Source organism: Urocampus carinirostris, chromosome 17 (genome assembly GCF_059441175.1).
Source record: "Urocampus carinirostris isolate Australia breed hairy pipefish chromosome 17, RoL_Ucar_1.0, whole genome shotgun sequence".
Lineage (NCBI taxonomy): Eukaryota > Metazoa > Chordata > Actinopteri > Syngnathiformes > Syngnathidae > Urocampus > Urocampus carinirostris.
In genome coordinates this window covers 18930288-18953199 of record NC_142365.1, presented here as the reverse complement: position 1 = coordinate 18953199, position 22912 = coordinate 18930288, and the positions used below count along the sequence as shown (strand labels likewise).

General features: G+C 39.9%; 1 protein-coding gene across 1 annotated transcript; it reads left to right on the top strand.

The window, feature by feature from the left end:
* The first annotated feature begins 9444 nt into the window (after positions 1-9444).
* On the top strand, positions 9445-20062 carry dlb (deltaB). Its single transcript, XM_088320727.1, has 7 exons — positions 9445-9609; positions 10798-11037; positions 11114-11171; positions 13024-13281; positions 14780-15141; positions 16229-16445; positions 17601-20062. Exons 1-7 carry the CDS (start codon positions 9559-9561, stop codon positions 18293-18295), a joined length of 1881 nt encoding a protein of 626 aa, XP_088176853.1. The 5' UTR covers positions 9445-9558; the 3' UTR covers positions 18296-20062.
* Positions 20063-22912: the final 2850 nt, after the last annotated feature.

Here is a 22912-nt window from a genome sequence, read left to right as displayed (position 1 = left end):
TCCGCGCCACACACACACCTTTGTTATGGCAGCTGTCTCCATTTTAAGTATAATTAACTCACTTCTTATTTTGTTAATATCATTTTATTGATTTTATTACGGTAGTTCCTTTTATATTTAATTACTAATTTAATATATTTCTAGTGATCAGGGAGCTGTGTTTTTATAGTTCCTTAGGTTTCACTTGGATGCTTTCTAGAGAACAAATTCATTTTTAATAACTGTTCTTCATATTGGGAAAATTTGCTTGTTACATGAGCAATTCGAGCTACAAGCACAATCCTGGAATGAATTAAGCAATAAGATACAGTATTTTGATGCTTTTTATGCTCAGTCGCTGATTTGCCTGACAAAGCACATCCTAGACATTTGGTGGCCCCCATTGACTCCCAATCTGCTTACTGGGGTTCCATGGGCCTCTTTTAGCACTTTGTAATTGTCAAGCACTTTAATGAGATCTACCAATCATGCAGATTACATACATACATTCACATTCGCATGCACAAGCTACACACATGCAATCAGATAGCGAGGGATGGCTGATTTTTCCCCAGAGAGTCAGTTTTGGGGTCAGGTTTGCAGGAACTCCCCCGTTTTCCTTCGTGCGTCCTTGGGGAAAAGGTTTTCAAGCTGCTCTTGGTGAGCCCTGGAAGAAGCAGACGCTGGCCTTTCTAATAGAGGTCCGTCAGGGGGGTGAGATGACTCCTCTCAGGTTCCCATTCGCAATGGCACACTCATGCCACACTTTTGCAAATAATACTTATAACAAGAGAGCGGCTGCGTTCTCCATCTGCTCATCCGACACAAAGATGTGAACGTTCTCCCCCACCGCACAGATACGCATCAGGCTTTGCCGATCGATAAAACACCCAAGGCGAAGACTTCAATGACACATGTTGTTCTGCCTGACAAAATGCATATTTTAGGTGGTGTCTTTGTGTTTTCTGTTTTGCAAAAAATAGAGATACTTATAGACTTATTTTTTTGTTTGGATCAGAGGTCTTAAACTCAATGTCTTGGGGGACGATGAAACTCTAGTCCGGGTGTGTCAGGACCCCAAAAAAAAAATTATGGTTAAGATTATTTTGTATTTTGTATTTTGTAAGGGAAAATACAACATTTTGTAAGGGCATGGAGCCGTGGAGGTTGACAGGTATAAGATTTGTATGTTGAGTTGGGTTTTAGAGTAGCACTTTAAAAGGACAACATACCCAGTTTTGTGTACAGGTGCCTGATTGGTAATTTTAAGGAACACATTTGCTTTTGGGATTCTAAGAGGGAGCAGCCTTTTTTAAACGCACCTGTGGTTGCAAGCCATTAAAACAACTGACTGTACAGAAAATTGTCAGGACCAGAACGGAAACAGGACCCAATTGCATGACGTTTACCGCAAGTTTTATTGGAAGAAAGAGGAAGGGCTGCGCCCACGATCCGGTGTTAGCTGGACGCAAGAAGCAAGTTGCTCTCTGATACGGACTGGGATCCGAACACGGAAGTGGATGGAAAAACTGGTCGGTAGCCGGGACTGGGAGAGCAAGGCGTGGTCGGGTTTGTAAATGAGTCGTAAGCCAGAACGGGAGAGTAGACGTAGTGGACATGAAGAGGTAGTAACCCAGGACGGGAGAACAGACAAGGTCACGAGCAAAACAGGTCGTAGCCGGAGACAGACGGGAGCAAAAACGGGACAGGTGGGAGTCAGGGTCGAAAAAGGCTTGCCTAGTATATACTGAGGTTCGCAGATGGACTGACAACAGTGGACGGACAGGACTGGGTTCAAATGGTGACAGGGAGCCAATCAGAACCCGTGGCGGTTGGCGCCAAATGAGCGGGCACAGCTGAGTCACGTCAATAATCATGCCAGGGTGAGGTTGGGCTGGGGTTTTCACAAAAAAATCTTTGATTCAAGTCAAGTCATGTTTCTTTGTATAGCCCCTAATCACAAAGAGTCTCAAAGGGCTGAATAGATCAAAGACTATTGCAAACTACAGACTATTATGACATCATCCCCTCATCTAAAACCTACATAAGGGCAAATAATACACATATTATCAACATAAAATCAACATAAAAGCATATTATTCATATGCTATAGAGTAGAAGTGTGTTTTAAGCTTAGATTTAAACATTTCCACTGAGGTTGCAGATCGAATCTCAGGGGGAAGAGCATTCCACTCTTTTCAGATATTAACTTAATCTACACAAAATAAACAAACTAAAAATGGGAAGATAGTTCAATCAATTAGTAATAAATTAATCCATCGTTACTGTGGGCTGGACTTGCACTCAATTTTGATATTCTGACAGGGGCCTTGGACTCCCATCCCTCACTTCCAAAGTCTGGGAAAAACTCTAAAACCTCAACATGAGGAAAATGAAGAACCTTGAGAAGGGACCCCACATGATGTAATCCCCTTCCAGGTCGACCAGGCTGCCATGGATGTTGCAATAACAAACAATACACAGATATTGTCAACATAAAAAATAGGTTTATTCATATGCTATATAATAGAAGTGTGTTTTAAGCTTATATTCAAACATTTCCACTGAGGTTGCAGATCAAATCTCAGGGGGAAGAGCAATCCACAGCACTGGGGCCCGAATGGAGAACGCTCTCGAACCTGCGGATCTCTTCTTAGCTTTTGGGATCACGAGTAGACCAGCATTTTCAGAGCGAAGGCTCCGGACCGGAACATAGGGCGAAATTAAATCTGAAAGATATGAGGGAGCAAGTCCATGCGTGATTTTGTATACTACCAACAGAACCTTAAAATTGCATCTTAATCTAACAGGGAGGCAATGCAGGTTAGCTAAAATCGGGGGTAATGTGATCAAACTTTCTTGTCTTAGTTAAAAGCCTCGCTGCAGCATTTTGTACCAGCTGAAGGCTCTTGATTTTAGACTTCGGGAGACCGGAGAGTTGTGCATTACAGTAATCGAGATGGGAGGTAACAAACGCATGAATTGTAATCTCGGCATCCGACTGAGACAGCATAGGGCGAATTTTAACAATGTTGCAAAGATGGAAAAAAGCTGTTCTAGTAATATTCTTAACGTGTGTTTGAAAGGACAGATTGGGGTCAAATATGACACCTAAATTTTCACTTTAGGTGATATTACATTTTTCAATGGTCAGAACAGTTTTTGAGAACAAGTCACGGCATATAAATGGACCAATAACTAACATTTCGGTCTTTTCAGAGTTAAGGTGCAAGAAGTTGAGTGACATCCATTCTTTTATCTCAGTGAGGCAGGCCTCCAAATTTCCACAGTTCAGTGTGGCAGATTTCTCCATCAAAAAATATAGTTGAGTGTCATCTGTGTCGCAATGGAAACTGATATTATACTTGCGAATAAGATTACCTAATGGAAGCATGTAAATGCTGAAAAGAAGGGGGCCAAGTACTGAACCCTGATGAACACCACCAAGTCCTTATTTTTAAAGAAAAGCACTGCATATTTTCAGGAAAAATGACATGAAACTAATTAGAAATACACCCCATTCATTGTTACTGTTGTAGATGACTATTTTAGCTGAAAATATATGCTTTCTAATGCAACATCTACCCTACAGAGGTACATTTTTGGAAACCAGCACTCCAGGGTTCCAATAGTACATTTTGTTTGCTAATTGTGTTAAAAGGTTTGCTTGGAAAAACTTTGTACAATGATGCTGGCATACCCAAAAACGGTTGAGCTGGTTAGAGAAGCTATAAAACAGACCTTATTTAGCTAGTCGAGTATCTGGAGCGTCACATTTGTGGATGTGATTAAACTTTCAGAATGGCCAGAAAAAGATGACTTTCTTGCAAAACATGACTATTTATTCTTGTTCACAGAAATTAAGGCTGTTTGATTTGAGAAATTGTCAACAAACTGAAGATCTCCCACAACAGTGTGTACTACTTCCTTCAGAGAACTGCACGAAAAAAATGCTCTAACGAGAGTAAAAACAGAAGCATGCGCAACCAAGCAAGAGAAAAAGTACATTAGAACATCAAGTTTGAGAAATAGACTCATTGCAGGTCCTCAACTAGCTATCATTAATTAGTAGCTGCAAAACACTAGTGCCAACATCTACAGTGAAGCGGCGACTCTGAGGTGCTGGCCTTTAAGGCAGAGTAGCAAAAAAAAAGCCATATCTGAGACTGGGCAACAAAAGAAAGATATTCATATGGGTAAAAAGAACAGACATTTGATAAACAAGTCATTTCATAAATTTGTGTGGTTTTTTCATGGAAAACATAAAATTGTCAGGATGACTTTTGAACAGTATTGTACATGACAAAGTGAAATAATTGATTCTGTTGCTACAAACTATTTTTGTTAAGGCATGAATGTACTGGAGTAATGAAATCAACAACATCAATAAAGTGATGCTTTTAGACAATGATACTACCATATTTTCACAACCATGAGGCGTACATAAATCTCAGATTTGTCAGGGGCAGAAAAGACGTTGGACCCAAATGTGTAACGTTTCACATCAAGCTTTATTGCGGAAGCGGAGAAGTCAGGAAAACCAACGCCAGCGATTCTGTGATCTCTGGGCAGGAGAAGCAGGAAGCCCACGATATCGGAGCGAGGTTGGAGGGCGGATACGAGTTGAGCAGCCATGACGGGAGATCGGAGCGGGGTCAGAGGAAGAAATCGAGTCAGGTAGCCGGAGACGATCGTGAAGCCAGGGGCTGACGAGTAGGATACAGGATAGACGGGACGGACGGAGTCAAAAAGTGCTTGCCTTGCATGTGTGGAGGTTCGCTGACAGACTGACAAGGAGTGAATGAGAGTGTTGAGTTTAAATGGAAGGGGAACCAATCAGGAAACGAGCAGCAGCTGGAGCCAAACGAGCGAGCACAGGTGAGGGCATTGGGCAAATCATGACAAGATTTTCTTCAAACTGACTTGCTCTATCGTGTAGTGCGCCCTGTGTGTGATATAGAGCGGCGGATGTAAACAAGATCGACGGCCTTAGAGTCGGGCGCTCGTTCCGAGACTGAGAGGTCACAGGTTTGAGTCTTACATAAGACTTACAACAATTTGGGGTGAAATCCATTGTTTTTGTGGAATCATTCTCATTCCCAACTAAATGCAACTTGGGTGTGCTCTCCTTGGACTTCTGTGTGTCTCCTGTGTTAACACCACCATGTCCCGCTTGTGCAGAAGAGGACGGGTGACGTCACACGCAATTCGTCCATTGTTTGCGGAAGTACCCATGGATGCTAACACTAGCATATCTAGAAATTTACAAGTTATTTTGCTACCGGAGGCCAAACAGAATTGTCCCCCAAAATATTAATTAAGTCCAAAACCTCACTTTCCCTGCATTGATTGCTTTACGTGTTTTCGTCTGCCATGATGTGTTGATTTACGCTCTACGCGGGACAACATGGAAACAGAGCAGCCACAAAAAAATTGAAGGAAAAAAAACGATGGCTCGCAAGTGGAGGAAGCTGAAAAACAAATGTCGACAATTTCTTATTTTTGTGTTTTACTTTGTAATAAAAACTACCAAACTCAGTTTTGCTCCCGCTATAATTTCCATTACGCACACTTGTATGCTTGTCTGTGTTTTTTAAGGCGGCCGCAGCAGAGGGAACCCGCGCCCTAACGTGTTGTGTGCCCTGTGTTTGTGTTGAGTACAGGAATAGAATACGTGATTCATTTTTTTAAATGTATTCCTGCCCACTCCCAGAGGATAAGAGGGATGGCTCCAGCAACCCCCGTGACCCTAATGAGGATAAGTGGAGCAGACAATGGATGGATGCTATTCTTAGGAGCTCATTTTATCTGATCCAAGATTATTTCTCATAAAATCATTGTTCCTTTTTTGTTTTGTTTTTTCCCAAAAAGTGCAAAACATGATATCTATTAGAGCTCAAAAAATTACTTTCTTCTGAAGTCAATTTCAATTGTGTATATTTTCCCAAGAGGAATGAATGTTTGGTAATTGTGAATGTGTTCTTGACTCAAGCCACCTACCACCAGGGGGTATATAGATAATTTGATAGATTTTTTCCAAGGCTATGTTTAAAAGATAGCTGAAAAATTTGTGAGCAATCATAACGGAATCAGTTCACGGTTCACGGATCCATTAACCACCTTGGTCATCGAGGCACCACTGAGGATGCAACACTGGACAACTTTTTCCACTGATAACAGTTGCTGGCCTGAGTTTAGGTCATGGTAAAATTGGCACCAGTCTATTCCTTGATGTTGTTGGCCCAGTTCTTCTTCTGCCCACTTGGACTGTGTCCTGGGGAATGATCTCAGCCTGTCCTGATGATCTTGTAACGTGACCATACCACTGCAGTTTTCATCAAGAGTTTTCGGTAGGATCCAATGAGCCCTCTAAGGGTATTTCGTTTGTCACATCAGCTATGTATCTGACACCTAGAAGTTCCCTGTAGCATGGCATCTCCATTGGCTGGATTTTTTTTTCATGCTTTCCCGTCAGAGTCCATGTCTCGCAAGGATAAAGGAAGATGGAAGTAACAAGCGTTTGAGGGAGTCCGGCAGGAGTCTGGGCTTAAGTCTGGCAAGTTTGAGCTATTGTGGCCATGATTTCTGGCTCTGATAGGACAGCTCCCAGATACATAAATTTGGTAACAGGTTCAAGCTCTTGGTGGTTGTTGGTGATGTTTGTGGTGATACCTAAAGGGATTTTTTTTCTGTGCCTTTTTCCACCCCATACTGGGTTGATGCTTAGTCCAGGCGATTGACCAGATCTCTGAGTTCCTGTTCGACTCCTGCCAGTCTCGAATATCATCAACAAAACGGAGGTTAGTGACGTTGTGTCCCCCAATGCTAACTGCCTTCGTGTTGGTCCAGTGTTTTGATTACGATCCTCTCCAGGAAGATGTTGAATAAAGTTGGCGAGAGAATGCAGCCTTGTCTCACACTGACCGATCCAGAGGTACCATTGAACAGCAGAGCTCTGCTGGTATTAGCGTACAGCTGTTCAATGATCTGAGCTAGTTTCTGGCCCATGCTGTACTTTTTCACTGTGGCTCACACGGGAGCTAGCTATACCCTGTCAAACGCCTTCTTGGAATCCAGGTTTTTCTGATGATGTTGAAACAACGGGACCAGTACAAAATGACCCGCTGGTCGACCAATGCACGAGGCGATCCTAAATAATACACTATGTCCAGGGTTGGGTAGGGTTACTTTAACTTGATTACTTTCAATTACTTTTGGATTACTCCAATACCAAATATGCTAAATAAAAGACAAAATAAACTCAATATGAATAAAATTACTAAATTTTGTGCAGGCTTGGGGAGTAACGGAATACATGGAACGGCAAAAATGATGTTGGCAAGCTTTTTGGATTTATTTTCATTTTGTTTCTGTCGCAGTTTATGTTAGTTTTGCCGGAGATCAAAGCCAGGAGAGAAAGCTTACCACGTGTTGTGAGTCATAATTTTATTCATATTTAGTTTATTTTGTCTTTTATTAGCATATTTGGTATTGGAGTAATCCAAAAGTAATTGAAAGTAATCAAGTTAAAGTAACCCTACCCAACCCTGACCATGTCCCTTTACCCAACAAATCAGCTTCATATATCATAAACAACAGCCGGGGTGTTATTTACCTAAACCGTCAGCACCACAAAGAACAGTTGCGTTCATATCCTCAAAAAGTGTGCGCAACTAGCATTCACGTGTGCGTGTTTGGAGGTTTTGGGGGGGTTGCCCTGATCTGGGGAGACAATAGTGGGGATGGCGCCGCACACGAGCGGCCATGTGCCGCTTATTATCATACAGCTGTTCGCTTGAGGACAAAAGGCAACCTGATACCCCCAACCTCACAATTCAGGGAGGGTTTTCTTTTCTCCCTCACACGCGTCGGAGCAATTAGAAGCTTTAGTGCTTCAAAGAAAGAGGAGGGGGTGGCAGGCGCTATCCTATCTGGCCTTTGTTTGCAGTTATCAGCCCTCCACCCCCCCAAAATAATAAAATGCTCTGTGAGTACATCTATGGTGATTTAAGAAAACGTGTGGCTTCAGTTCGAAATGGAACTTGTGTTTTAAGGCTGAAAAAGCGCTAAAACACATAAATGACACCAATTATTTGAGTATTATCCATGCATCCATAACTTTTACTTATTTTGCATGTTCCGTCGTCCAGATGCATAGTGGCTTGTCCATATCTCCAAGCAGTAGTGATGTGTCGTTCGCAATCGAGTTGGCTATGTGAGCTGACTCTTTGAAGTTGACAAGGCGAGCTGGCTCCCCATCAATAAGGAGCTGGCTCCCTTCGACACGCTTATTTTCTATTGTAAATGGTCAAAATGCATTTGATTGAAGCAATAATTTTTCACAAATTTTTGTTCTACTTTTTCCATCCTTTTCACAATATTTCACTTCTTTTTTTAACGTTTTCATTCTTTGCCGTACTTTTCCATACATTTTACTAATTTGTTGTACAGCTTGGTACAATTAATATTTTTCAGGACCCTTTCCAAACATTTGCTATTTTTTTTCATTACATTTCCGTAGTTTTTTTCAAGCATCTAACTATTTCCCTTACCTTTACATACTTTTCAGAGCTCTTTCCGTGTGTTTCACTATTTTTCATTGCTTATCAGTATTTTACTGTACTTTTTTTTAGACCTTTCACTTTTTCACTTATTTTTATTAACTTTATTGTACTTGTCACTATATTTTACCAAATTACTGTACTTTTCAGTATATTTTCATACTTTTCAGTACATCTTCATATGTATCAGTACATTTTCCATAGATTTATTGTTTTTTTCACTACGCTTCAAAACTTTTTCCATGCTTTTCACTATTTTCAGTGCTTTACCTTCCTTTTTACTAACTTTTCCATATTTTCCCAGCAACTTTTCAATACATACTTATACTTTTCAATACTGTTTCCATACGATTCACTATATTTTCACTACTATTCAGTAGTTTTCCCCGTACTTCTTAGTACTTTTTCCACTATTGTTACGAGTGGTTACGTATTTTTATTAATTTCCACCATTCTTCAATTCTCCTTTTTTCAAAACTATTTTTTTTCTTTTGTTTTTTTGTTTTCCTAGCTTTTTACTTCGTTTTCTTCTTGCATTTTTCTCCTCTCGTTTTTCTTGTTTTCTCTTTCTGTCTTCTTTTGTTTCATTTTTCCTTTTTTTTGTTTACCCCGCTTCCCATCCCCCTTTTTTGCAAGTCCTTTTGTGCATAATGTTACATACTAATTAGGTAATATATTAATTAAGACAACAAAGACAATCTAAAGAACCGTATGGGAGTCGAAAAGGACGGATTTTCTTCAGTGACCCGAGCCGAAAAAACCTCTTCTCTAAAAAGAGACGGAATTTCCATCACGACTCCCCTGAGGTCCGTTTAAGCTCCGCCTCTTTTTGTGACGTACAGAAATCTCGAGTATAAAAACAAACTTTACGCAGCAGAAGCCAGAACATAAGTAAAGGGCCAAATGTTATGTAGAATTAGAGAAAAATAAGAAGAGTGATTAGTAAAGGATTGGCTTCTTTTTGGAGTAGATTTTTTCCGGAACTACTACTGGGACTAAAAACAAGTTGCAGAAGAAAATGGCACACGCACACCTGAGATACCTATTGGTTTTGGCCTCGGTGCACGCTGTAAGTGGAGTTTCTTTTCTATTTTATTCGTTTCTTGATCATTTCAAATAGTGTAGGTCGTATTATATAGTTTGAAGTGTGTTGCTCTCATGTGAAAACTGATTTAGGTATTGATACCGGGTATCAATACTTGCCCATCGCTAGTTCCTATCCCCAAAATGCATTTCTTCTAAAAGGATGAAAAAAAAACACTTTAAATCCCCTAAAAAAAAGGGAATTTGGAAAATGATTTGTCATTAGAGTCCTGGCGATAAGATCCAGGACCTTTCCTCTGCAATTGCAAAAAAATACAAATACGGTGGTACCTCATTTATGTTACAGATCAGATGGTGAAATAAATGTCTATAGTTGGCAAAAGTCAGTGGTCTGTGCAGCCCTTTGAGACTCCAAGTTTTCTTAATTTTTCTAATCCTGAGGTTTTTGAGTTTTTCCTTGCCTTCATGTTGGTTTTAGATCAGGGGAGGGTGTCATAAAAACTTGACGTGACTTAACATGAAAAAACAAACATTTAAAACGATATAAATGAACAAACAAAAACAAAAACCCAGGCTTGCTTTTAGTTAAACCGATCTCGTCTTATCCCTTTCTACTCAGAGCCCAATTTAAAGATCATTGTTATTGATAACAACGCAGTAAACATTGTATGCAACAAGACACTCCAGGGAAAGTATGTAATCAAGATTTTTAATAGAAAAAAAGACCATGATGATAAAAGGCAGCAAAAAATGGATGTCATGTTAAATCATACTATTTGTGAAGCCGTTATTCACAAAAAACGATGCTTTAATTACTTAGAAAAGCCAAGATGGAAGACCACTTAATTAGGAGTCTTTTGGCCTGAAATATTTAAATTACAAAGGTTTGTTTCAGCCATATTGCTTTCCATTGATGAAAGAGTTTTACAAAGTTCTGGTTCTGCCTTCGTCTAATAAGTAAGAGTTTTCAGTCATGTGGAAAAAGTACAAGATGGTCAAAGCATTATTTCTGTTGTTTAAATACAAAAGTTATCTTTGTTTTTATTCAACATAGTCTTGTTGTGAGTAAATAGACACCGTGCTGTGTTTGTAAGCTTAATAAATGCTTAATAAGTGGAATTACAAGCAGTAATAAAGGGAGTAATTGGTTGAGCTTGACAGGTATGTAATAGTCTAAAAACGTAGATATTTGTTGACACCATGCTGTTTCCAGGTGTTGACGTCGGGTGTCTTTGAGCTGAAGATCAATTCCTTCCACACGGCGCAGCGCATTTGCAGGAGACATCGAGACTGTCACATATTTTTCCGAATTTGTCTGAAGCATCCGGAAGATGTCATCTCTGCGGAACCGCCTTGCACATTCGGGACCGGGCAGACAAATGTCATCAGGGCCGATCACACCTCCATTTCCAGCAGTGCCCCAATCAGGGTGCCTTTTCACTTTAAATGGCCGGTAAGGAAAACACAACCAAGAGACGTTTGAACTGTGATTTGGAGAAGATGGGAGCATCATTTAATTTGTTTTTCAGGGTACGTTTTCGTTGATTATCGAAGCCTGGAATGCAGAATCCCCTACTGAGTACACAGGTATGTAAAATGCTTACTCTAGTTTGTGTAGGATGCTACCTTAAAGGGGCACTGTGTAATATTTGATCACTAGATGTTGCTGTATTGTGTAGTGTAACTGAAAACAAGTGTTATAAAGAACAAGGAAGAAAACAAACTAAGGAGACTCACAGTAACAAAACCGCAACATGTGTCTTTACCCAGGCTTTCACTTAGTCTTTGGTTTATCTGTAGCAGCAAGATGTCAGATGGTTTTGTCAGCTCCCTCATGTTATGTAAAATAATTAAATAATTCCGGACCTACAAGTATTTAAAAAATTGCATGTTTATTGGATAGTTCATGTACATTTGATTATTATTCAAATCAATAATGCTTTTCTTAAAAGTGAAGATTTCTTTCACCATAAAGAAAAAAATAATGATCCCTTTTAACGGTATATTTTCTATTATTTAGCGCCTCTATTTAAAGCAGGGATCCCAACCTGTTTGAAGCTCAGAGCTACTTTTTTGTTACTGACAGGCACGATGGGCGACCAATTTGCTAAGTATTCCGCAAAAAACGACTTGTTTTCTTACTCTGTTGTTAAAAAAGACACTGTCAACCACTAAAACAAACAATGGCATTGAAATAATATATCCGAGAAAATCACGATGAACCATCCCTGGTAAGCTATTTTCAAAATCGGTCCACAAGCTACTCACGCCTTCTTAGGTGCTTCCTGTGGCCCACGGTCACCACATTGGAAAACTGTGCTTAAAAGGCACGGTGTGTATCATTTAGCGCCTCTTAGTGGTGTAAAAAAACTAAATTCATAAAAACAAATTTATTTTAAAACTGGGTAAAAAAAAAAAAACTACCATACAAACATGTATTTTTTAGAAATACTCATAGGTCAAGAATCTTTCACTTATTTTACATAACATGAGGCTCACCTAAAGGGAGCTGACATGATTGTCCGCCGTCTTTCTGCTTCGGGTATACCCGAAAACCAAAAACCTTCCTAAAGGCTGCATTTTTGTTTTTGTTTTTTTTGTTTTTCCTCCTGTAGACCCATTGTACATGAAGTATGTCAGCTTTTATTATAAATTGATATTTTCAGTGTAAGCTACAAGTTCAAACTAATGTCAGGAACTTTAAGCGAAATAATAAAGTTCAGTCTCATGTCAAGTAACCACAAAACCAAGGTATGAACAGGGGTTGAGGGAATTTTCAAAAAAGGCTGTTAAAAACAATAAGGTGCAACTGAAACTTTAAAAACAACCAGAAAACTGAAGTTGCAGTTTGTTGTTCACTTATTCAACGTCTCAAAAAGCTATAAAAATCTTGCTTCAAAACGTCATAGAGAGACTATTGCTATAATTGTCCGATTGAAGACTTGTACTGCGGGGGTCTCGAGAATATATTCTTTCCAAAAAAACTTATTGCAGCAGTTCATCTCCAGCCTCTTAATTTATAAACATTCTCCTCACCCAAAATTCAACCAACATGCGAAGGACAAAATCAGAATCCATGATCCTTTTTCATTCTCCAAGAGACCAGGAAGCAGTGTCACAACTCATGTACTTTAGTTTTATTTTCCTTTTATAGGAATCAATTATGAGACAGTAAGGCATACAGATTATAAACCTAAAATACAATAAAACCATTTAATTTAATTCCCAGTTGAACACAGGATAAAAAGAATTAGAACCAAAAGGACCCTATGGTCTCTCTGAGTCTCTGTAGTTTATATGGCTTCTTGTGTTTTTCTAGCATTTGTTTTAGCTCCACTTTGTAATACAGCGACATCTAGCAATCAAATAATACACACTTTCTCTTTAACAAGAGCCATGGAACACACAATCACTGTTTTTCCGTTTCGTGTATTTGCAGACAACCAAAATAACCTAGTAAGTCGTCTGGCGACCCGGAGGAGGCTCGCTATCGGAGAAGACTGGTCGCAGGATGTTCACTTCGGAGAGCAGAGCGAGCTGCGTTATTCTTACCACGTTTTTTGCGACGAATACTACTTCGGAGACGGCTGCGCAGAGTACTGCCGTCCCCGAGACGATACGCTCGGTCACTACACTTGCGACGAGGAGGGCAACCGCATCTGCCTTGATGGATGGAAAGGAAACTACTGCTCCGAACGTAAGTCTATTTCAAATTTAATTTTTGCCCCTGCAAACATTACATTTGGCAACCCACTTGGCCAAAGTATTTCTTAAATGCAGTAATCATCAAACCTTTATCATTTTTCCTGAATACCACAAAAAGAACTAACTAACTACTTACCGACTTCCAATCTAATTTTACCTACTTACCTATATACTTGATCTCATTTTGGATACTTACCTACCTTTTCTCATTTTATCACGCTAGCATAGCTATGTTCAATTGAATAAACAGTAAGATTTTTTGCGCTCCCTAGTGGTAAAAAACGTGATTATTTGAAAAAAAAAAAAAAAAAGATATTGATCCAAATAACATGCACAAATTATCATATAAATGTGCACTGTTGAGAATAAATGTATCTAAAAAAATCCCAATTAAAATATGTGGTTGTACAAGTTAGTCAACCAATAGTTTTATCGCCCAGAGGAGTACTCGATACCTGATAACTCTCTGTTTCTAGCATTGGACACCTGCATTAGATGCCAGGTCATTATTTCAACTAATATTATGCAGTGCTTTTCATTGTTTTGACTACTATGTACGTTTTACATTATTATCGATATCGACCAATCATCTTGCTAATCTTCGAATCCCACACTCTTTTGTGACATAGAAGATTTACTAAAAGGAAAAGCTCAGTGGAGGACCTTAAGAACAGGTTGGAATCTCTTATCTGAGGTCTGGTTTCTCTCCCTGTTCTCATTGAAAGTTCAAAATCAAAGAGAGAAAAATAAAATTCGTAATATAACTATAATTCACTTATTTTACTCCAATCACAAGTCATCACTAGTAGACATTTTGTCTCTAATGAACCAAAAATCTCGTGTTATTAAACTCAGAACTCTGCGTAATCACCCAAACTATATCTCGTCTGCACAAATTGCTCCCAAACAAGGTCCCATAAAGAGTCACTTTGAGCCATTATTGCAAGTAGAGGCCTCTAGACCTAAACATAAGGCTTTTTCTCACTCTTATCTCTAACTACCATTCCACCCATACCACATCCCTATTCTGCATATATAGAAATGTGGATAGATGTGCATGACGTAAATTATACTTGTAAGTGTATTAGTCTTATTTTTCATGTTACCAAGCTAAAATACAATTTGATGTAGTAAAGTATTAGTAATACTGATACATGGTATGGGTATCTGTAAGAAACTTCTAACTGTAGTCCATAATAAAGAATTCCCATTTTGCATAGTTTGGTTCTATCCACCTTATGTTCTGTGGAATCGGGTAGATAAAAATACACACTCTTTTTTGAAGGTGATGTTTTCACGCAGCCGATGAATGAAAGAGAAGCTTCCCCATTCCCCAGGCAGCGTGCCTGCCAGCTGCTTGCCGAATACTTAACAAACAGTGAAGCCCTGAAAGGGGCTGGGGGTCAGACAGGGGCCCCCTATATGTTTGCATACGACGTACGCCAAGGCGTGCCTATTGTAATCTGTCTTTCTCCTCCTTCCCCCTTCAGCCATCTGCTCTGCGGACTGCAGCGAGAAGCACGGCTATTGTGAGGCCCCTGGGGGCTGCAAATGTCGCATGGGGTGGCAGGGGCCCTCCTGCAACGATTGCGTGCGCTACCCGGGCTGCCTGCACGGCACCTGCAGCCAACCCTGGCAGTGTAATTGTCAGGAAGGTTGGGGAGGACTCTTTTGCGACCAAGATCTCAACTACTGCACCAATCACAAGCCTTGCGCCCACGGAGCCACCTGCAGCAACACGGGGCAGGGCAGTTACACTTGCACCTGCAGGCCCGGTTACGGGGGCAACAATTGTGAGCTGGAAACCAACGAGTGCGACAGCAACCCCTGCAAAAATGGAGGCAGCTGCAATGTAAGTTTTACTTTTTATAATTGTAGATACCGTGTTTTTTGACTGTAAGGCGCACCTAAAAACATTAATTAGGCCTTATATACATGTACCACAGAATACGCCAAAAGATCCTGAATATCCATAAATTACGGTAGTTATAAGTATGCGTTACTACACAAGGTTTTAAATTATATTTCCGGATACGAGCTATGATTGATCTGATCAATCGATTGTCATCGCTGAACCCTTACATTGTTTGCAGCGGAATTCAAAACCCTGTCATTGTGGTGAGTGAGCAGACACTTTACCACTCTAACTCTGGTGGTACAGATGACAAACAAAAAGGTGTTCGAGCAGGGATGGCAAACTCAGTTTGGCTCTGGGTCCGGATTCCGACTTTGTGTTTTCAGGCAGGCCAGATCAGTACAACAATGTCAAATTCCAAGTTTTAGCTTTGTTTTTCAGTATTATGCTTTAATCATTCATCCTACATTGGTAACCTACCCTACACATCATAATCACAGATGACAAAAGATATTTTCTCAACAAAACTCATTTATTCACAAACAATAAGGAAAACAAGATTTCATGTTTGATATAGAATGCCTCAACTGATTTATATTATCAGTTGAATTAATGCTGTTTTACACCTGTACCCAACCACCACGCTATACAAATTCAAGCAGAGCATTAGTTTGGTGTCTATTTAAAAAATCTTAACTTTAGCTAGAAACTGACTCGAGATTTGTTTAACATACTGGGATATTCATGGCTGTCCAGATCAAATCATCCAATGAGCTGAACCCAAACGTTAAAAATATGTAATGTGCCTCACCATAAGGTGAGGCTTGGGTTAATATTGAAAAGCTTAAACAGTTAACATTTAAGCAATACATTTTTAGAAGCTTCGAGTTATGAAAAATAAAACCTTAAATATATATATATATTAAAAACCTCAATTGAATAGTACATGATTTTTAAAATCTTCTGCAGAACAATATTGTGTAAAAACTTAACATTTGGTTCATCTCTTTAAAAAAAAACAAAATATTTGAACTTGATGTACAAATGTTCCAAAAATCAAAGTGGTTGTTCTTTCCCTGTGCAGGATCTGGAAAATGACTACTCGTGCACGTGCCCACAAGGATTTTACGGCAAAAACTGTGAAATAATTGCAATGACTTGTGCGGACGGCCCCTGCTTTAATGGCGGCACATGCGTGGAGAGCCAAGCAGGGGGCTACACTTGCAATTGCCCCTCCAGCTACACTGGCTCCAACTGCGAGAAAAAACTCGACCGTTGCAACAATAGACCTTGTCTAAATGGTAAGTTGGCGTCATCTTGTGGTCAATGATGAAAACTGCAGTACTGGACAGTTTTTGTAACTTTTATCATTTTATTTTAAAGGAGACTTAACAGAAACATTTTAACCCCTGTAAATAAAAATATATCATACAAATATGTTTTAAACAAGTATATTTTAATAAAAGGTTCTTTTTTTTGTTTTCACCACATAATATGTCATTATTTTTGGTTTTGTGGACCTTTATTTCTTTTTTGTCATTTCTTCTCATCCCCTCCATTTTTTTGGTGTCATTTTTCCTCACACTTCTTTTTCTTTCTTTCTATTTCTCTGTCTTTAATTTTTCTTTCTCATTCTTTTCCCCTCATTCTCTCATTCTTTTTCTCTCTTTCACTCTCTTTTTTTTCTTTTACCTTTCTCTTTTTTCTTTATCATTTTCTCTCTCTCTTTTTCTTTCGCTCTTTTGTTGCTGTCTCGTTTTTCTTCTTTTGTAATTTCTTTCTTGGTCTTTCTTTATCTCTCTCTTGTTTTCTTGCTCTCTGTTTTGTTTTTCTTACTTTCTTTTTTGCTCTCTCTATCCCTCGCTCCCTCTCTCTTCTTCTTGCTCTTGTCCTCTTCCTTGCTCTTTCTTGAATTGGATTGTTTTTATTGTCATTGAATTAAAATGAATTAGAATAAAAAATAATAGTCCATTGTAACAATATTGCCATAAAAAAGGTGCAATAACAGTTAGCAGCAACATTAAAAAACAAACAAAATAAATCACAAGGTACATATTTTTACAGTTCCGTTTAGCAACAAAAAAGAAAAAAAACCTCAAAATAAGTCCCAAATTATGTTTGATTAGGTTGGTGAAGACCCTGGAGAATAAGCTGTCTCTCTTGCTGTCTTTCTCTCTTTCTTTGCCTCTTTCTATAAATCTATAAATAAATGAAGGTTAAATACCAGCAACAACTCACAAATATGTATGAAATTTAAAGCGTACATGGGTATTTATCTGCACCTGCAGACACAGGCAGAAAAGAGGCGGGGCGACTTGTTACTTTAGCCAATCCGCACGGTGAAAATCAGTCAAGTAAGTAGGGAAACTGCGATACATCCAGGGATTACTGTATTCAAAAAGCAGAAATTGTTTTCATATATTTTGCAATCTTAAATTTTCCATTTACCTTTCCAGGAGGCGAGTGTCTAGACTTGGGCCAGAGCGTCCTGTGCCGCTGTCAAGTGGGCTTCACGGGCGCAAACTGCCAAATCAACGCGGACGACTGCGCCTCCAACCCCTGCCAGAATGCCGGAACCTGTCAAGACGGCCTCAACGACTACGTCTGCTCCTGCACTTTGGGCTACACGGGCAAAAACTGCAGCGTGCGCTCGGACGCTTGCGGAGAACGCCCCTGTCAGAACGGCGGCACCTGCTTCACTCATTTCACCGGGCCCGTTTGTCAGTGCCCCAAAGGATTCATGGGGCCCAGTTGCGAGTTCACGCTCCAGCCCAGTTTCAAGCCGGCCCTGCGGCTGGCCTCGAGACCTTCCTCGGCCACGCTGACCACCTCCTGTGTGCTCGCCGTCCTGGCGGTGGCGCTGGCGGCCGGCGTGGTTTTGCTGAAGAAGAGATGGAGGAGGCGCGGGAGGAAGCAGCTGAGCGACGCGGCCGTTTACAACGACCTGGAGGCGGTCAACAACCTGACAGCGACCGACAGGGATTCCTTTCTGGGTCCCAACGGGTTGTTCAAGATCAGTAACAGCGCGGCCCGGCTTAGCTTCGCTCCCTGTTCGGGGGTCAGGCACAACCCTGTGGAGAGCAGCATGACCCGTGCTGATTTTATATGGAGGGATGAGAACGGCCGGGGTTTGGTTCCTGGGCTGAGATGAACACAACTGAGAGAGGACTAGAGAATATCAGCACTTGTTGCTCGTTTCTTAATATACCGTAAATTCCGGACTACAAGCCGCTGCAATTTAGCTACTTTTTAAACACTGTGGCTTTAACTGCTTGACTATTATTCCGTGGCAACACAGAGGAAAACAGTGAGCTGCTCTTTTCCCCAACGCACGTGTCTAAATACAAAACTCTGCGGTGACATTTATGGCACCCTTCGATATAAATTAGTCCATGTTTTTTAGTCAACATTTACAACACAATAGCTTAACTTTTTCAACTATAAACTCCTCAATTCATACATCAGAAAAGAACAACAGTAGAAGTTATAGATAAAAAACGCCACCCTACTCTTAAAATATCATCGGTGTCAATGTCAGGTCACTGAAGTTTCCTTTCATCCTCAAGGAACGAGAACAAGTGAATGCAATTTGGTCCATTACTGTGGCAAACACAAAAAGACCAACTGTGTTGCAATCTGGTACTATTCCCCACTGTATGGTTGCCCTGGCGCTGTCGACTACAACCATAAGACTCTCATTTTACGCGACACAGCCTTCATCTCTGTTTTTATTCTGCGCGGTAATAAACATTTGCTTGTCTTTGTAATCGCTATTTTGAATGGTCACATAATCCAAAATACCGCTGTGACAACTCCAAACAAACTCCTCAATTCATACACCGAATTGAACAGCAGAAGAAGTTATGTATAAAAAACGCTACCCTTCTCTTAACACATCATCAGCGTCAATGTCAGGTCACTGAAGTTTCCTTTCATCCTCAGGGAACGATAACAAGCGAATGCAATTTGGTCCATTAGTGTGGCAACCACCAACAATAACAACACAAAAAGACCTACAGGTGTTGCAATCTGGCACTATTCTCCACTGTATGACTGCCCTGGCGCTGTCGACTAGAAACATAGTAATCGCATTTTACGTGACACAACCCTCATCTGTGTTTTTTATTCAGCACTGTAGTTTGCTTGTTCTTGTAATCGCTGTCTCGAATGGTCACACGATGCAAAAACACGTGACGTGAACAACACGGGGCAGAACTGAAATCGGTGTCGGGTGTGCGCCGAGTTGAAAAAAACAAGAATCAACAAGAATGAGTTGATCTTCATGGCTGTATAAGCCTTTGGCTTAATATCTGGTGCGGCTTTTAATCAGGCGGGCCTTTTAGTCCAGAATTTACGGTAATCAAAACGGAATGAAAACCCACTGAACAACAGGCCAACTATGGACTACTGGAATGGAAATAATTTACAAAGATTATATGAGGCCAACCTCTTTCACATTTAAGACCCAAAGAGAAAGAATGAAGATTTTTTAGGACCTATAACGCGAACCAAATACACAAACAGAACTGCTCTTTAAATTGCCTATGATGTCTTTTTATTTCGATCACTTTTTTGTTTTGCTTTTCAATCTTCCTTTGATCATTTTTTCCTCATTGTGCGCACCATCATCTTTTTTTAACACTTTATTATTTATTTATTTGGAAACGCAGCCCTCCCGGCTTTTCTTTGATTGCCAGAGAAATATATTTATACGATTTTTGCTTTTTATGAGTGATGGAAGATAAAATGTCCCAAAGTTGTGAATGGCAGGGATAGAAAGATGTGAACGTGTGATGATGTTGCCCTGTCATGTGCCATGGTTTGTTTTGTTCATGCCAAAGTTTGTGTGCTGTTACGTCTTTTCATTATTATTTAAGTTGATCATATTGTGAAATCCAATAAAAAATGTGTTTACAAAAAAAAAGATGACGGCTTGTCATTAGTAGGGGGACATTATGTCGATTGAGTTTTAATTCTGAGTAAAAGGGACATTGTGTTTAATTTAGCACTAATTTAATCAAAAAACATTGATCAAAATACACAAACTGTCATGCAAGCAAGCATTCTTTAATATTCTCATAAGTAAACCCATTTGTATTTTACATAACACGAGGCTCATCTTGCTGCTACACCCAAAAGAGTCACATTTATTTGTGACACCCTTAATCAAAAGGAGTCTCAAAGGGCTGCACAGACAACAGATTATTGCAAACCACAGACTGTTATGATACCATCCCCTGATCTAAAACCTACATGAGGGCAAGGAAAACTGCAAGAACCTCAAAATGAGAATGAAGCAAACTTGGCAAGAGACCGCTCATGAGGTAATCCCCCTTCCAAAATACCAGGCAGCAACAGGTGTTGCAATAACAAACAATGGAGTTAAAAAATATATACAAATAATTAAAGTATATTATAAAATAGAAATAAAATCAAAAGGATGACCAGGTTGCAATGGATGTAGCATTAAGAAACAAACGGTATCTTTCTCGTGTATCCGGTACTGTTCCCGTCTGTCCCGTCCTGTCCGGTATCTTGCTTGTGTATTCAGTATCCGGGTATTGATCCCGCCTGTCCCGTCCTATCCGGTATCAATCCCGTCTGTCCCGTCCTCACCTGTATCTTGCTCGTATATCCTGCATGCCGCATCGATCCCGTCTTTCCCGTCCTGTCTGGTATTCTGCTCGTGTATCCGGTATCGGTCCCGTCCTGTCTGGTATCCTGCTCGTCTGCCCCTGGCTTCCTGTTTTCCCACACCTGACTTCTCTGTCCAGCGATCGCCGAATCGCTGGCTTTTGTGTTCCCTTATTGCCCTTAGTGTGGTTGTTTCAAAAGCAATTTGGTGAAACTAATCTATTTCAAAAGAAGTATAACATGTCACATGCGATCCCCGACTCCAAATGGTTGCCCACCCCTGGAGTAGAACAGGTCAGTATATATATATATATATCGTATTTTCCGCACTATAAGGCGCACCTAAAAGTCTTAATTTTTTTCAAAAGGTGACCATGCGCCTTATACTACAGTGCGCCTTATATATGGATCAATATTAAGTCGCAAAGTCTTGCAACTAATGAAAGCAGCCGCCGACTAGATTTTCCCCCGAACGCGAAAGTAGTCCGCGGTGTATGGTGGGATTTATATACCGGCGTTTCATTGGCTAACCAATGTGTCAATCATCATTTGAATCCATCACTATTGGCTAAAGTTATTTGGAGGTAAAGAGGGCGGATCCTTTTTATCATTTACAGGCTGGCATAGGCTAAAGGGGCAAAACAAAGCCTGCAATTGACCGAAAAAGATGAATGTGAATAGCAAGTTGGGTTGACGGCATAGAGAAAACAGTATTTTACTTTTCTGTACTGTATTTGTAAATATTTTACACTCCTGGATTTACTACACTCACGGATATAAGAGGACCATGGTTACATTGAACATGACGACTTCGGTGAGCTACTCCGGCTATATATTTTCCCAGTATCTTGTTTCAGAGTGATATCGATGTTTCTGTGATGGGTCTTTTTTTAAATTAAACTCAATTCCAAGTGTTTATTCATATGCACAGTAAAGTTGCGAGCGAAAAAGAAAATAGAAACTAAGGAATGGTTGGCATTTCTTGAATCCCAAGACTTTAACCTTCCGAATGATGTTTGGAACGATGCATTTGAGTGACATCGTACGGACACAGCATCCGCACGTGTCTACGACACGTATTTGCTTCTTTGCAAGCTTTCGGAATGGTAAGGGGGTAATAAGTTTGACTGAACTATCTGACTGTTTTGTCGACGTTCCCATTGTAGCGCCTTATGTATGGAAGATATAGGACCAAAAACTATTTTTTTGGGGGTGCGCCCTATAGTGCGGAAAATACGATTATATATATATATATATATATATATATATATATATATATATATATAGTCACGAGGCGTGGTGGGGTCGAAGGAAAGGGGTGACCGGACCAGAACGGATGCAGGAGGCAGGACTCAAATGCGTTGACGATCCATAGGTTTTATTTAACAAAATAAAAGTTGTCCATAACTCTGGGACATGGCAAAACAAACAAGTTTCTTCCAACTCAACTAAACAAGACAAGGCATAACAGAACGGACAATGTTTAAAACTAAAACAGGACAGGGCATAACAGACCGGGGAATATGTAGATATGTATAATGAGCCAGCACCCGCAAAGCCCAGAATCAAGCCTTAAATAGCAGACACAATTAGTTGAACTGCTTCAGCTGTTGCCCAGAGGGCGGGGCAGACTGGTCACCAAGGCGACCATGACATATATATATATATATATATATATATATATATATATATATATATATATATATATATATATATATATTATATTTGCATGTATTTTTCCTTCTACAGTGAACGTCCAAGCTACTTCATTTTTGAACTTCTTTTATAATAAACCTCATTCATGTCGAGCAACTCAGGATCTCACAACAAAATGTAAATGAACAATATATATGATATAACGAAACACATGTACAATATAACATGTTAAACTACACAAATAAACACGTTTGAAAAAAATATGGTGTAAGATTATTTTGTAAGGGAAAATACGACAGTTTGTAAGGGCATGGAGCCGTGGAGGTTAAAAGGTATGCAGATAAAACAATGAACAATGTACGGCGTGCAAAAATAAGGACATTTCTAAGCAACCCCTAACATTTGAAGGGTAGTTTCCAATCGAAAACGGAAACACTTCTCTCTCCACCCTCCCAGGACAAAACCAGTCAGACCAGTG

Bases quoted from the DNA above. Each gene is read 5' to 3' on its own strand.
- dlb (XM_088320727.1), top strand. From the start codon at position 9,559: ATGGCACACGCACACCTGAGATACCTATTGGTTTTGGCCTCGGTGCAC. The intron at 9,610-10,797 runs GTAAGTGGAGTT...TGCTGTTTCCAG, and splicing joins TTTTGGCCTCGGTGCACGCT to GTGTTGACGTCGGGTGTCTT. The intron at 15,142-16,228 runs GTAAGTTTTACT...TTCCCTGTGCAG, and splicing joins AAAATGGAGGCAGCTGCAAT to GATCTGGAAAATGACTACTC.